At 41.3% G+C, this 17,436-nt stretch overlaps 1 protein-coding gene across 1 annotated transcript in view; it reads right to left on the reverse strand.

Moving 5' to 3' along the window:
• Positions 1-559: 559 nt before the first annotated feature.
• LOC103777054 (BDNF/NT-3 growth factors receptor) overlaps positions 560-17,436 on the reverse strand; it is an 82,034-nt gene continuing 65,157 nt past the window's right edge. The window contains exons 5-6 of the mRNA XM_008944592.1: positions 1,933-2,091; positions 560-1,120 (exon numbers count right to left, since the gene is read on the reverse strand). Of these exons, the coding sequence (XP_008942840.1) occupies positions 935-1,120; positions 1,933-2,091 (345 nt within the window). The 3' untranslated portion in view covers positions 560-934. The remainder of the gene's footprint in view (positions 1,121-1,932; positions 2,092-17,436) is intronic.

A 17,436-nucleotide genomic window follows, 5' to 3' on the forward strand; every position in this document is an offset into this window, starting at 1 on the left:
TTTCAACATGTGATCCTGACATTAACACTGTACGTCAATAAGCCTAGCTGCAGCCTTTATTAAAAAAGACTAGACATAGAATATTTTCATACCAGTAGCATGACAATATCCTACCAGAAGACAAAATCAGGGCATGTGTTTAGTTTATCATGTTGTAAAGTAATCGTGTGCAGTGCAGGCAGCATCTTTTTCCCTTTTACTTGTGTCTGGCAATGAAAGGTGCTGGTAAAGCACCTCCCTGAACAACCCCTTTAGTCTGCAGAAAGACTCTTCAGGGAAAGTGCTAAACCTTCTCTTGCCTTGCATCAAATCATCTCCGTTTTCTTGTGGGGTTGGATGCATCTGATCCCCTAGTTCCTCCAGATAGTATATAACACGGGACTGTCTTCTTTCCATCTGGCTTTGTCTCTGCAAGGAACATGCTTCATGTAGAGAACACCAGTCTTCTTTTTCCACCCATACACCGAAGCAAAAAAATTGAAGTGAATCCATAGAAACTCCCAGTAGCTGTACAGCAGATATCACAAAGTTCGAGTAAAATAGATTTTTCCCTTTTTTCCATCCACATCAAAGGCATGAATACAACAAGGCATTGTTAGTTGTGGTGGGCAAACTGAAAAGTCTGCTGATATAACAGATCAGGTTTTTAAGGCCTTTGTCTATGCAGAGTTACAACAATGCAGAAGCCAAATTGATTAGAAAGATGGAAGAAAAAAATGATAGAAACTGAAAGAGAGAGAGAGGAAATACATCTCAGTAATGTCTAAAAAGTCAATATTGTGTCTACAGATGGAGAAGTGCACATTGCTTGCCCTTTGAAAGCTTCTCCGCAACTTTGTCATTAATACTGTCAAAGTTAAGAACACATGTTAATGGAGTTCAGCTGCAGTTGAACGCATCCATTCCTGCAGACCATAAGAAGAAATGCTAGACTTTAGCCTAAAATATCCAAGTAGACTGGAGATGCCTTGGCCAAGTTCTGGAGGAGGGAATGGATTTCTTTGATGTTGAGCCTCATGTGGGGCTCCCGTTGCCAACAGCCCAGCATCAAGTCATACACTTCCTTGGGGCAAGTGCGAGGTCGCTGCAGGACTCGGCCCTGAGTGATGCACTCAATCACCTATGAGAAATCACAAGGAAAGATAAGCACAGGTTTGCCAACTACATGGGGTTCATCCACGGAAGAGTTAACAGCTAATCGCCACAGCAGCCTCACCACTGGCAGTCACTTGGCCAGCTCTGTCAAGGGTTCCATTTCTAGGGAGATGCACAAGCAATAACTTCCCTGATGCTAAGTTCACTCACGTTGCCCCTTCCACTCATGAGGGAACAATAGCCAGAAAGTAATCCCATAACCCCTCTGTCTACCCATCCGTCAGCCACATGTCATCTCAGAAAGAGGCTAAGTTTTCACCGTGCTCACACAGAGCATCAATGCCTCTCCCTCCCTCTCTAAACTTATTAGTGACTAACCTCAGGAGAGGGCTTACTTGTGACTGCCTGGAAATCAGGAGATTTCCAGATTATTTCAATCTATTCAATAATGGTTTGGGACACTGCTGGACTCTGCAACAATGGCATATATGATGTGCAACTGAAATCACTCAAAGTGTCCATTCAGGAGATAGCTAAGCTCTTTCTCATTGCATCATAGTCTTTCCTAATACCCACAACAGTATGCTACCCTATACAAAAGAAAAAGGCAAGTTCCAGTTGGCATTGTTCTGCTTGGACAAATTCCATCCACCGTGGGGAGAAAAGGGTGAGAAGGAAGAAATTCTGCCACAAAGTTCATGGCATTACCATAAATACCTAATACCAGTGTTTTTCCCTTTACTAAATAAATTTGTTGCTGTCCCTTCTCCAGAGAAGCCACACCAATGGTTAACGTGCCAGCCTTCCCAATACAGTTTGAGAACATATTGCACACACCTCATTGTTCGACAGCTGATACCATGGCTGTTTGCCATAGGTAAAGATTTCCCATAACACAACCCCCAGGCTCCAGACATCACTTTCTGTGGTGAACTTCCGGTACATGATACTCTCTGGAGGCATCCAACGAATGGGCAGCATGGTGTGACCCCCAACCTGAGAAAAATAAATGAAAGAGTCAGAAATAATTTCTCCAGACCCTCGCAAGGAAGAATATCAAGACATTAAATAAGGACAGTCCATGTTTGGGTGTTTTTTTTTGTTTTGGTTTGGTTTGGTTTTTTTTCCCCATCTGAAACCATTCACTTTGGGGAGCTTTTCAGAACTAGGGATTCATGGTCCAAATTCCTCTCCCCTCAACAGCAATTACTACCATGGTAGGTCTCTCCACAGAATCTCCAAAGACAAAGTTCCTGAAGTGCGTTTAACATTTACTTGGCACACTCTACCCAAGGAACAGGAAGCTTTATAAAATTAATTAATTTAACCCACCAACCTGTTTTAAATTAGATCAGTTTAAATCTTCATTTTAACACTCAGAGAAATAAAAAAGATTCACAAAATGAAGTCTGTACTGATGATTCTCCTAGAAACACAGTGATGTCAGCTGAAACCCATGAAGGCACAGTGGTCTGATGGCATGATACAGTAGCATCTGGATCTGTATGGTTTCATATCCTAATTTTTAATAAATTAAAGCCATGCTATTTTCTACCAATAATTTCCAAAGTTAAAGCATTTTTTTACATGTTAACTACCCAGTCCCATACAACTTTAAAAACAACCAAAAAAATCAGTTCTCTGGATATATTCCCTTGACAAGAAACAGCTTGTAAGACATGGACTCCCATCCCATCACAAGTCAACCCATTCTGAGTGGCATCTTTCACTGAATTCATGCCTCTGAAAGCCTAGAACATTTTTAATTTTCCCCAGAATGCTGCACTTCCTTCAAATTCCGTTTCCTAATCTTAACTAAAATTCAAAATAATCTCTTATTTCCAGTTTCTAAATAATTTATTATTCCTGATACATACCATTCTGACTGGATCATATCAATAAAGTCATCCACTCAGGAACAGCATAACTGCTGAGATACTGTGATACAGATATATAGATATTCTGATTACTTTTGTATCAAGAAAGCTGTGAATATTTCCAAGAAAGTTTAAATATAAATAAATAAATAAGGAAAGATTCAAGGACATCTAATTTTTGATTAGCTCTCATTCACCTGTCTGAAAATGTATTTAGTTATAAAATCACATTTCCACTTTTAAGACTCTGTCAATTCAAAATATAATTTTTCCTTGCAGGACTTTAAATTTGTTGTTATAAATAATGCCCTCCTTGGTCTCAGGTTGAAACAGCAAACGGAAGGAAAACCCAAGAGAAGTTCCGTCCGGGTTCACACTATTTCTAAATCACATGGAACATCCATTTCCAGCTGTTTGATGGTAATTCAGCATTAGCACAGCATACCAAAAACACAGCTATGCCTGTGGGACCTCAACCCTGTTCTGTGCATTGCCACGAGTCAACTCTCGCTACTCCATGAAAAAAGAAAGTCATGCTAAACCTTTCATAGACTTGGACTGTTACTAGGCTTTTCTTCTCCTGGCAAAAACGAGATGTCCTGCAAGCGATGGAGGAGTTTTTTGTTGGGACGCTGATTTCAGCTCCTGGAGACATTGCAGATTTACTTCTGACTCGGTGCAGGCTGCTGTGTACAGGTGTCAGGGCCATTCAAAAGGGGATCCAAGTCCTGTGGCTTTCAGCCTAACTTAAAAACACACACGAGCACTTTGTTGATAGTGAATGAATACATGTTTTTAAGAGCTTTGCCCATTTTGGCCTGTTTGTGTTACAGTTTACCCCTCTGTGTCAGACAGACTGGTTGTTAAGTTCTGCGCATCAGCATTTTTAATCATCTTTGACTGAGAAGTTACTCGATGTGGAGAGTATGAAGTAACACATGAACATACTGAAATGCAAACAAAGCTTCCTTTTCCTACTTTATCATAATCTAATCTGACATGACAACCAGACAGCCACAAACCACCACTTTTATCCCCACCTTGAGAGGTATTTCATTGGAAGTCAGAAAAGTTAGTCCCTTAGAAACACGCAGCCACATACACACAAACAAAGGGCAAGCGCCATTAAAAGATGGTTAGTGATGAGAAGCCTTTGGTCTCATCAAATATTAAAATGGCTCTTAGATCTGCTCATCATACAGCCTCTGCTACTGGTTCTTTTCAGTAATTTCCTTCACTCATTCCTTAAAAATTAATGAAAGCTACAAACAATACTATATGTGTCTCTGTTTTTTCCTTATTTGTCACATCTTACATCATGAGATTTTGAAAAAGCAATTAAAAAACCCCATTCTCCAAATCTTCTTTTTCCCATGATTCCTTGCTACAGAACCACAGTGTATTTGTGGTAAGACTCTATACTGAATTTCCAATGTCATTCAGTAAAATAAATTACATACCTCTAGAGTGATGACAAATTGTCACCAAAATGATGGCTCTGCGATGAACTGATTTGTAACATCACAGACCTAGCTGTCTCTGTCTGCAGTCACAGCAAGACTGACTCATCAATATTGACACCAAGAAGTCAATTTACAGATAAGCATGAGCCATAGGGCTCTTTGGTATTCTTCCAACATCATCTTGCCTGGAGCTGTGTCCATTTCTGTCCCTGACAGCAGAAGACTCCAATGGGCAGAGTACTTGTCCATGAGTGAGAAGTCCTGAGGCCTCTCCATTTCTGCCACTGACAATATAGTCATTTTAGGCAAAGTTCCTTCCAACACCTCAGCATCTTTGTGATTATAATATTTAATGTCTTGCAAAGTATCGATGAAAGTATCAGGACGGGTGCTCTTCTTGCCAGATGGCATTGCAATGAAGATAGGACATCTGTGCAACACTGAGCATCACCTGTGACAGGCTGAGTAACTACCTGTGGTCCAAAAGCACCTTCAGTTTCAACTTAGACTTCAGTCACATCAAAAGCCTAGGTCAGGGCCTGGCCAAAGGCACTTTTTCAAAACGCACATTTCCTTCTCTATTAATGATCAGTGGTTATTGAATCAACACTCACTCAGCTGAGAAAAGCATTAAGCGCCGTATTAGGAATATGCTTAAAATGAAGCACATGCTTCAGAGCTTTCTTGGCCTGAAGCCTTGCCATCACTGTTAGCAGGTTGCCTGAAACAAATTTCCAGTCAGTTATGAACTTCTTTTGATCTTTATTGGACTGTAGAGCTCAAGCACCCATAGTTGTGCCATGACAGCAGTGAGGAGAGGTGGAGTGTCTTTTAGCTGTTGTTCTCAAACTCTCAGCAAGGCTAAGGGGTGTTTTCCAAGAAGGATCAGTGAAGGAAAACATGACTACGGTGATCAAAATTTAAACATGCCGAGTGCTTCAAAGGGATACCTTCTGCACAGGCCTCAGTAAGAAATGCAAGTATTACACAGCAAGTATTCATCAGCATTCTGCAGGATAAAGTCCCTGCTATGCACACTGTAGTTGAGGTGCTGCCTTATATACGTAACTATTAAATGGTTGTGTGCTAAGCAGACTGCAGTTGCAAGTAAAGAACACCTTTATATTCAGTCTTTCTAAGGTTATGATAGGTTTAAAAGCACTACAATTTTAACTTAAAATGCCATCCCTTGAAAATTCATACTGTAGCTGTAAAAATGTTGCAGAAAGACCATTTTAGGGATACCAATTAGAGTATATTTTCTTGATGCTTACCTGAAAGTAGCTGCATTATGGTGGTTCATTTTTATTTAGAATTGCACTTCTACAAACCCTTTCTGGGACTCAAGTACTTACTTCTAGATGTCAGTTTATGAAAGCAAGCATTTCCTAGACAAACTGTAGCCGTGTAATATGTTCAGTAGTTGCTTTTACTAATAATACTGGGCTAGAATCTAAAGCAGAAAGCCTGGTGGATTAGCTTCTGCAATGTGCAAACTATCCACAGGGAGGAGACTGGTATGCCAGCTCAGTGAACTCTGATGTGTTCTCCAAAGAAGCACTTCCAAGTGGAAACTGTCACCCTGTTCCCTGTATGAAATGTCACACTTTCAACAATAAAATGTCATTCCACTTGTCATCACTTTCAGCACTCATCTTTTAAATTAATTTAGCACTTCGAAGGGTGCCAGGTAAGACAACCTTGAACATTGTTTTCATCTATTTGCAAATGTCAGGCTTCAGGGATTGCTGTAAAAGCACCATGTCTTATCGTTGAAGCAGGGCATCTAATTCTAGTTTGCTGAAGTTTCTCCACTTTCTGGCTTCAAATGTTCTGTATCCTGCTTCACAGGCACTAGGAGATGGTGAGGCTTGTATAATGAATAAATTTCAGTTTTGTGAAGGAAACAACGTCTGTAGTATGAAATTCTGTAGAAGTTGATTTTTGCCGTCCAAAGGTCTGCACACATGTATGCATCCATCAAGCCATCCAATGTAAACACAGCTTTCTTGCACATTAATATTACTGCTACAAAGAAGAGACCTCCCTCAGCTTACTGTCATCAACCTAAAGGCAGGTAATTACACAATTTCCCTATGCCAGTTAAAAATGCATTTGTTAATATCCTGCTCTGGTCACTCTTTCAGCTTCTACAGCCCAACGGACATGGGAACCCAAAGCCCTATTGCCCAATGTTTAGGAGAAATGGATATGCTCTCTTATAAGGAACAACCAAATGAAGCCTTGTGCTCCTGCTGCGAACAGGATGCTGTGGGTGGAGCCAGGGGAAGCCAACCTACAGAGATATGGAAGAAACAGGCTGTATGTGGGGCTGCGAAAAAAGATGCAAGCCATGGGCTTGGAAAGGCATAAGAAATAAAGCTGCTAAGATGGCAGCTCAACCAATTCTTATCAGGTTTATGCCTTATTCATGTGCACCATGAAGAGGAAGGGCTGAATGGATTTGCCACACATTTGCAATGCATACCAGCTACAACATGCTCTCACCACAGCAGCACCTGGGGCTGCGGTGCTGAGGGTGTGACAGAGGGCTTTGGGGCTACAGAACCAAACCATAGGGTGCTGTGGGGGCTGACGAAAGGACAGGACAAGGACGAGCTGGAGCAGGAAGTGATCCCTCTTCTTGCTAAATACTGGTGGGCATACTTGGAGAAGGTCCAGCACTCCTAGAAAGAACATCAAAGGCACCCTCCAGCTTTTGCAAGCATTGTATTACATATATACCCCCTCCATCCCGCCCCCCTTTTAAAAAAAAATTCTGGCTTTAAGTAGTTGATTTCTCTGAATTAATGCAATAAAAACAACAGCAACCAATTGCATAGCCTTGGAAAACAGACTTCCTCATTTATGTCTGGCATTCCCAGGGTTCCCACAGAATGACATTGCAGCAAAGTGTCACAGCTTGTCATGACACACACAGCTCTTCATATATTCTCTGAAGACTAGTGATGGGGTTTTTTTCTGCCAACAGGATAAAAGTAACAATTTTACTTTGTGAGCCCAATGAACCCAAATGACTAACCCATGGGTTTCAGCCCAGATCCTGTCCGGTGCCCTGCCTGGCTTGACTGCTGCATTTCTCCAGAGTGCTGCTGATTTCTTTTGCAATTCAGGGTGGTAGTCTTGAAGGAGGCAACACAGTTCAGCATATGCTTAAATTAACTGCCATGTGACAAGCATATACTAGTCTCTTTAATGCAACTGGATCTTTGTTTGTTAAACTGGAACCAAGCTGTATCTCTCAATTCATTTGTTCACCCCTCCCTAAAATAGCACCCTGTATACTTGCAGGATTACAGCATTTAAGGGTACTTTTTGCTATTTATGTTTTGGTCTTCTGACTTGCTTCACCATTTCAGGATGATATAACTGCAAAGAAATGTTCTCTGCAAAAATTATCATGTTTTATTGGTAAAACTGAAACCCTCTCCTCTCTTGGTGAACATCTGCTCTTTCCTCCTCATAAAATGCTGGCAAGTGTTTCTCTCAGCACAGAAAAAAAAAAATAATCAATAATTGTTATTTTCATTTCTTCCATACCCTGGCCTTGCAGATGAAGTCAATGTCTCCTCTTAAAATATCTTCAGACCTGCCATGTCCACTTGCAAAAAAGCAATATATTATTTTCACAGTCATAACAAGCTATATCACTCCAGCAGATGAGGTTATTGAATTATGAAATAACAAAGATTATTAGCCAGTAGCTAAAGATGTGTTCTCTAATTTTCACTTTTAACCCTGCTTTAGTTTATCTCCATTCAAAAGAGGCTTATGTCTAACGTTCTTAATTCTACCAGTGGTCTTGTCGTAAAATTGAAACAAAGTCTAGAACAACATTTATTACACTGTAAATTCTCTTTTCAGTTGTGCAACATCAGTTCAATATTGTGTGTCAACTTTCTATCACGGGAGATAGGTCTCATTAGTCTTGATGAGTAGCAAGAAGAAGATAAAGAAAGACGAATTATTCGGGTTCATGTACTTAAGAACCAGAAGAAAACAAAAAGAAATTGTAAATGGTGGGTTCACAACAAACAGAGGTAACCTGCCACATAATACACAGTTGCTTGCAGAACTACTGCCAGGAGATACTTCCAATCCTCACGGCTTACCTGGGATCAAAAAGTGGTTAAACACACTCACAGAGGTTATAGGCTGACAAGGGCTATCAAACACAAAGATGTTTCCTCTGGCCCAGGAAGCACCTAAGCTGCAGAGAGCTGGAGGCGACGAGAGTACAGGAGGGAAATATTAATATTTGCTTAACCTGTTCTCATGCTATTCTGCAGGCACTGGTTACTCAGAGTGACAGGTTCCTGGACTAGCAGGTCCTTTGAAGAAGTTATTCCTATGTTCCTCTGTAGCTGGGCCACACATTGCAGTATGCAGTCCTTACCAGCCTTCTCAGTAATGCTTATGGAGGGGTTAGAAACTATATCTATTGTGTTTTACACAAGACAGTATCATATTCCATCAGCCAAATATACAGGATAATTAATAAACTGTAGCAGTTACTGCATTACAGTAACTAGTTCCAAGAAAGGAAGATGAAGTGCAATGGAGGTAATGTGAGTGCTGTGAAGAAGGTGACATGATTCACGTCTCTGATTAAAAGAAATGTCCCCTATCAGAGGGACAGAAGGAAGTTAACTGAGCAGAAATCTGGAGCACTGAAAAGTAACAGATTACAGCTCTTCGGTGTCCCAGGATGAAGTGTGTATGAATGAAAAATAGGTCTATTCCTTTACAGTACCATTTCTTTTATTTTAAAATGAGAAAAAAGTTCAAGTGTTAAACAATAAATGATAATCTAAGTGATAAGAAAGAGAGCTATACTGTGGTAAACTGAAAAGAAAAACAACTTGAACAGTGTATTTCAAGTAACTCAGTGGCTATCTAGATTTGTTTCTGAAGATGGGAATTCAGGATCTTGGTGAAAAAGCAGGGATATGACATCACAATAAGCCACAGAAGACTTAGCAAGTTGAACCATATGGCCACTCCTTTCTAAAACACTTTGTATTCTCCTAAACTGTCATATCAATTTATGCCATAACCTAGTTACCGATTGCTCCAGCAGCATGACTTGCAACTCAGAATATTGAGCTCACATGAAGTCCTGTGCTTTGTTTTAGAAAAAGTCATCACTGAATCACTTGTATCCTACCATAATTTCCACATCTGACTGTCTGCTGGTTGTAGCTGTGGATGAAGGGAGGTATCGTGTGCCAGCAGACAAGCAGCTGGAACAGGAAAATCTTCACAGGTTCTAGGAAGATCATCTAATGTGTCAAAGTCAACAGCAAAACAACTTTGCAATGCTGTATTAATGAACTACAGATACTGCCTTTCTGATTTTTTTTTGAATCACAGAAACACTTTGGTTGGAAAAGACCTTTAAGATGTTCAAGTCCAACCACTAACCCTACCAAGTCCACCTCTAAGCCATATCCCCAAGCACCACACCTATACGGTTTTTAAAGACGTCCAGGGATGGTGACTCAACCACCCCCCTTGGCAGCATGTTCCAATGCCTGGCAACTCTTTCAGTGTAAAAGTTCTTCCTAATGCCCAGTCTAAACTTCCACTGGTGCAGTTTGAGGCCATTCTCTCTTGTTCTGTGACTAGCTGTGAGAAAAGACCAGAGACTACCTCTCTACAAAATCCTTTCAGAAAGCTGTAGAGAGTGAGAAGGTCCCCCCTCAAACTCCTCTTCAGTCTAAATAGCCCCAGTTCCCTCAGCAGCTCCTTATAAGACCTGTTCTCTAGACCCTTCACCAGCTTTGTTGCTCTTCTTTGGGCCCACTCCAGCACCTCTATATCTTTCTTGTACTGAGGTGCCCAAAACTGAACAAAGTATTTGAGATGCAGCCTCACCAATACTGAATACACAGGGACAATCACCTCCCTGGTCCTGCTAGCCACACTATTTCTAATACAAGACAGGAAGCTGTCGGCCTTCTTGGCCACCTGGGCACACTGCTAGCTCATATTCACCACTTGTCAACCAGTACCTCCAGGTCCCTTTCCTCTCAGCAGCTTTCCAGACACTCCTCCCCAAGTCTGTAGCATTGTCTGGGGTTGTTGTACCCCAAGTGCAGGGCTTGACACTTGGCTGTGTTGAAGCTCATACAGTTGACTACAGTCCATCAATCCAGTTTGTCCAAGTCTCTCTGTAGAGCCTCCCTACCCTAAAACAGATCAACTCAACTTGGTGTCATCTGCAAATGTACTGAGGCTGCACTCCATCTCTTCATCAAGTTCATTGTTGAAGAGGTTAAACAGGAGTGGTCCCAGTACTGAGCCCTGAGGAACACAACTTGTGACTGGCTGCCAACTGGATTTAACTCCATTCACCACCACTTTCCGGGACTGGCTGTCCAGCCAGTGTTTTACCCAGCAGACCATATGCCCATCCAAGCCATATGGAGCCATTTTTTTTTCATGAGAATGGTATGAGAAACAGTGTCAAAGGCCTTATGGAAGTCGAGATAGACAACATCCACAACCCTTCCCTCATTCGTCTGGTAGGTCACCTTCTTATAGAAGGAGATCAGGTTCACCAAGCAGGACCTGCCATTCATGAACCCGTACTAACTGGTCCTGATCCCGTTTGTTGTGCATATGGTGCATAATGGCACTCAGGCTGATCTGCTCCATGACCTTCCCTGGTACTGAGGTCAGACTGACAGGTCTGTATTCCCCAGACCCTCCTTTCAGCCTTTCTTGTAGATGGGTGTCACATTTGCTAGCCTCTCATTCACTGGGACCTCCCCAGTTAGCCAGGATGGCTAGTAAATGGTGGAAAAAGGCTTGGTGAGTACCTCTGCCAAGTCCTTCAGCAGTCTTGTTTGTAACCCATCTGGCCCCATAGACTTGTGGATGTTTAAGTGTTGTAGCAGGTCACTGACCATTTTGTCTTTGATTATGGAGGTCCCACTCTGCCCCACCTCCCTGTCTGCCAGCTCATGGGGCTGGGGTGTCCAGGGAACAACCAGTTCTACCACTAAAGACTGAGACAAAGAAGGCATTAAGTACCTCAGCCTTTTCCTCATCCTTTGTCACTATGTTTTCCCCTGGATCCAATAAAGGATGGACATTCTCCCTATCACTCCTTTTGTTGTTAATGTACTTGTAGAAAGTTTTTTTATTGACCTTTACAGCAGTAGCCAGGTTGAGTTCTAGCTGGGCTTTGGCTCTCCTGATTTTCTCCCTGTATAGCTCCACTTACACCTTTGTAATACTCATGAGAGGCCTGCCCCCTCTTCCAAAGGTCATAAGCTCTCCTTTTTTTCCTGAATTCCAGTCAATGCTCTCTGTTCAACCAGGCTGGTTGAACACCAGCTTGTCTTTCGTCCACATGAGGACAGCCTGTTCCTGCACATTTAAGACTTCCTTCTTGAGGTATGTCCAGCCTTCCTTGACTCCTTTGCCCTTCAGGACCCCCTCCCAAGGGACTCTGCCAATCGGTCTCTGGAACTGGCCAAAGTCTGCACTCTGGAAGTCCAAGGTGGCAGTTTTACTGACACCCCTCCTTACTTCCCCAAGAATTGAAAACTTTATCCATGATCACTATGCCCTAGACGTCCTCTGACTGTTACTTGCCCCACAACTCATTTTGTAGCTTTACTTCTCCTTTCTGAATCACAAATGTGTTTCCATAACGTACACCACATGGGCGCACCACAATTTTTAGTTGAAATGTCACAGATGTTCCAGTTCTTTGAAGTTTGTGAGATAGCCTCTCCCTCTTTCCCTAGGTGCTCGGTTTATCACATGGCTTACACATACTAGTATTAACATTCTGCTACATATACGTGAGGCAACAAAATGAGTAGTTTATAGTTTCACAAATCCTGAGAATATGGGCAAACCTACTGAGCTCCCGTATCTTTCCCACAAGTGAAAAAGGTTGTTTTGAACCATCAGTGAAAAAAAGAAATAACCTTTTTATGCCAGCTATTTTGGCTTGTCACAGACTATCTGTATGATGCTGGTCAAGTCATGTCAGATCAAATCTGTCAGCTACTGCCTGCCTGAAGAAAGTTCAGAGATGTACTCTCTCCAACCAGAATAATTAAAAAGGCAGGGCAAGGTTTCGTGACTTCAAAGGAACACCAGTGATCTTACTAATTCAAAGAATTAGCAATTGCTCTTTCTGTGAAGACTTCTCTCTACTTGCATAAAGAGCAATGTGATCACAATCACATTCCTGATCTGTCTTCAGTGCCTGCACTGGGAATGTCTATACTGATAGTGTCAACAAGCTAATGTAAGCCTATGGAGATAGAGAGACGCATTGGCAGCTATCTTAGAGAGGCTAAATTATACCAGCACTCCGCCAGATGCTAATAAACAAGACAATGGCAAGTCCCTTGTGCTCATTTCCCTTCTCTTCTGCAGTCCTGATTACGTTTCTGCTTCTTGCTTACTCTGGGCCACAATTTGTTTACATAAACTGCAAAACACAAGAGAAAAGTTTCACTAAAATAGAACAGAACAAATTCTCTGTTGCTTTCCTTCCATTAATTCTAGCTTTTGTCTCCTCGCTTGTACCATGACATTATTTTATGAGTTGGAACAGGCACTTGCTCTGAAATGAAGTACCCACCAAACAACATGCAGTATGATCATTAAAAATACCAGTAACTGCTATTACCAAAGCAAAAAAAAAAAAAAAGGCATTTTTACTCATTCCTACAGAGCCTGCAAAATTCTGGATTCTTCTTATGAAATTCATACGCTGAACTGTTCCTCAAGCCATGCTTAAAATATTGTTCTTGGACACAAGAGCCAAAGTATAGCCCAATCAGTGATGAAAAGATTTTACAGTTCTTGGCTGAATTTCTACACTTGCAAATAGGGAAAATTTAGACCGGCAGAGGGCTTGGAAGTACAATTTGGGGTTTGGTTTTGCATTTTTTTTTTCTTAATTGTTTTTCATGCTTGTCTCCACCCTCATCACTGTCATTTTCCATTTGAGAAACATTACACTATGCCATGTATACAATGGCTTTCGGAATTCATATGACTGCATTTGATTAACAACAACACTGAGCTCTAAATTCTGCCTGTGGTGCTGCAGTATCTTTCATTCTGCCTCTAAAACGAGGCCAGATAATGTCCTGACATTCCAGCATTCACAGAAGGTATCAGTCTAGTAAGAAATGCCCCCTAACATTTCCCTGCATGGACCCATTCCTCGATGGCATGCCATCGGAGTGGAGGCTTGGCTTTCTGATGTAAAGCCTGTTGAACTTGCTGATTACTAGGCAATTCTCAGGAACACAGGAAGATCACAGTGATCTTAAAGAGGGTTTAGAACTCTGCACCATTGCATTTGAGTTAAGAGCTTTCTGATTTAACTAGATGATCTTTAAGGTCGCTTCCAACGCAGACCATTCTATGATTCTATGATTTCCACACTACAGATTGTGCAACTTTCCTCCCAGTGTCCTTCACCAAATGCTAGTGGTGTGTGGACAAAGGAGAAGAGGTGCGTGGGAAAGAAACCTACAACTACAGCTACTACACCTACTCACCCTGCTTTTCCCTCACACATTTTGTAGTGTCCCGAGGGAGCATTCTGAAAAATTTTCTAACCCCTCCTAGGATGAAGCCAGTCCTTATTGTTACCATGCAGCACTGAGGTGGTTCCTTCCTCATGCATGCTCACCTTCCTCTCTGGATGAGTAAGAATCCTATTAAACGCTGAGTCCTCTGCTTGCTGCACTGCTGTAATACCATAATTAATTCAAAATCAACACAGAAATGTGTTTTTAGTTTCATTGATTAAATAAAAGTAGCATCTGCAGTAAAACTGAAAGCTCAAAGGTTAAATGCCCTATTAAAAAAAAAAAAAAAAAGCTGGAATTTTACACCTAACTAGGCAGGACAGTAGTTTAATTTTTTGAGGTCTCTATTGTTAAACGCGCAGGTCAAGTGTACCATCTTCAATATAAATCTTATATGCAGCATTCCAAGATTCCAGAGTTGCCTAGAATCAAGGAGGTTCTTGAGACACTCTAAGACAAGCAGGAAACAAATGTCTCATATTGTTAAGATAACCTATTTCAGTTTGGGGGGTTTTCTGAGATGGTCTGCAGCCCTGGTGTTTCGGACAGTTCAGAAATACTCCAAACCAGGACTGCCAAATCAACCTATGCAAAAATCTCATACTAAACCAAACCATATTTAAATTAGGCTGGCACTATTTTTTTGACCTATGCATCCATAATGCCTGTGTCAGTGAAGTCTTGATCTACACGAGGCTCCTACAGACCCTTGCACTACATGTCATATATCATAACGGCACTTTTTCAAGCCACTTATACAGGGGTTCAATAACGGCTGCACTTTATCTATCTATTTACTGTGTCCCAAGACTGTGTTGGCTCTAGAGAAAGCAAGTGAGAACGCTTCCTATTAAATGAACCTAATACGGGTTACTCCTCCTGACGGGCACTGACTCAAATAAGGGCCTCTTTATGATCAGCAGGAGCATTTTAAGGAAGAAGCATGTACTAAATGAAGCAACAACTCAACATCCCAGCCCCAGGGGATGAGGAAACAATTCTAGATGAATACCAACAGAAGAGAAAAGGGGGTCTTGGGATGGAAGGAGCACAGAGGGTGAAAAGGAGCTGGGATAAAAGCAAAATGGTCACAACCATAGACCAGCACATGCAGGACTGGATGACTTGCCAGCCTTCCATTTGCAATCACAGAAGCAATCATCAGTGAGTGTTGTGTCCCATACAACTCTCTTACTTACAGCACTTAGTCCTCTTAGGGATGGGCTGAAGACTGGGAAGACTCTTTCAGCCCTCATCTTGCATGTGCCTTTCAGCTATTTCAGTAAATACCCAGTAACTTTAACAGCCTGCTGCATAAAGTGACCTATGGTCAAACCACAGCCAAGTTACAAAAAGCATCAACTCTCTTCTGCTTCAGCAAAAGCAATGCAACATCCAGAACAAACACTGCTGAAAAGAACACCATATTCATAATAATAATAATAAATATCATTTTACCTCTCCAGCATGCAGGACTCAAAAACTGCAGTGTCCTTGCTCATTTGTTTTTCCCCATGACGGAGAGATCGGGAATAAGAGAGAATGAGGCAGAGTCGGTACCTTCTCTGAGAGAACGGAGACGGCTTTCCACCGCCCTGCAGGACTCCAAGGGCCCTTAATGGCAGGAGACAAGAAAACTTCCACTGACTCTTGGAGGACTTCACAGGTTGTGAGCAGCTGCCAGAAAGCCCTGATGAAACTGCTTTTCAGCTGCCACCACCAGAAACAGGACTTTCCCCTGAGTCAGGGAGCACAGTCTTTTGGGACAACCCTCTGGGCTCTCCCTAGGTGAAACTAAGGCAGAGGTTTTGGGAAAGAACCACAGCACACGGACCAACCCCAAATTTCTAGGGGTCTGCCACCACAGGGAGCTGCCTCCAAAACAACTAATGCATCTGCATTCTGTCTTTCAGCAGAAGTACAGCACTTGATAACTCTGCATTTGTACCAGGAACAACTTCTGTAATGTCTAACACTGGGCCAATGACACTTTATCATTACTATCCCTGTCCTTGTTCTCTGAGAAGTGTAAGTTGAAATACACAACCGGCAAGTTCAACACCTGTATATATCTTTATCTGTCCAAGATATATTGGACAGATATATCTCATGCTCATGCTTTAGCACTACATGTGAAGTTAACCTCTTATTAACTTCTATGTCAAGGGCCATGCCATGCAAGTCTTTCATGATGCTTTCAGCTGGAAGACAAGGGAAGAACTACTGTATACTTTCTGCTGATTATTAGCACTGGGGTGGATGCCAACCACGACAATGTATTTGCCACAAATTCATCTTCAAAATAATTAATTTTAACATGATATAACCATGGAAAAATCTCCTTATCAAAAGCTTGTCAAGCTCATTAATATTTAAAGATATTTACAATTTAATATTTGATGTTATTGCTATAAAATGCTATAATTGTTAATATTAATTATAAGACTAATAGGTTTTATGTATGCAAAGAAAGACAAAAATGTACTAGCTTAAATGACAGATGTGCATCTGCGAGCATAAGCTGGGATGAAGGTTCTAGAATTCAACATTTTTCTAATATTCTAAAGAAATGGATAATATTTTTATATTGTGCAATGGCATACAGATGCAGTGCATGTGGAACTGAGCCCTAAACTTTTTTGGTCTGTACTGCCAGTTCAATGAAGAAAAGAGAATAATTGTCTCTGTAAAGGAAGAGATGGTTGCATTTAGTTTAAGGACTGATTGATAGAAGAATCACAGTAACTTTACTACCATGTTAATACATTATGATTCAGAAGTATCAGAAGCAGCAGAGTGTAAGGATGGGATGGACAGAATAAGACTCAACACAGCAGCAGCAAAGTTCACCTTTTCCTTCTTCTGGACTGAGAATGCCTCCCCTTAAACTTCTCTTTCCCAATAAAGCCGAACTGATTTATATGAACTTCTCCCTAGACTACTTACAGTTACATTCTTAGTCTATTCAACAAAATCACAGTGGTCAAAAAAAGTTGTCATCTTTGTGTGAATTATTGATGTTTTGAAATGCCTTTGATTCTGTATCAGGCAAAATGCTGAATATTTTCACAAAACTGTTCTGGAACAGTTCTGAGCATGAAATTTTGAAATGAAAAATGTTGGTGTTTTCCAGCAAAACAAAGCAGCCAGATGTTCCCAAAAGATTTCACTCTGAATGGAAACTTAAACCAAAATGTACTCAGATAATCAAAAATAAAACATGACTGATACTTAATTTAGGTCACACATTCTACAGCATGTTTTTTGATATTGTGCATCCTCTAAACTGGTTCTGAGGTGAAGCAAACTGCTACAGAGGTCTGCTAAGAAAAGTCTCAGCAGTCATTGTTGCTGGAGGTCCAGGAGGTGGAAGGGGGCATTATGCTTTTGGAGGGCAGCTTCCTG

The sequence above is a fragment of the Merops nubicus genome, unplaced genomic scaffold (assembly GCF_000691845.1).
Source record: "Merops nubicus isolate BGI_N331 unplaced genomic scaffold, ASM69184v1 scaffold4767, whole genome shotgun sequence".
Lineage (NCBI taxonomy): Eukaryota > Metazoa > Chordata > Aves > Coraciiformes > Meropidae > Merops > Merops nubicus.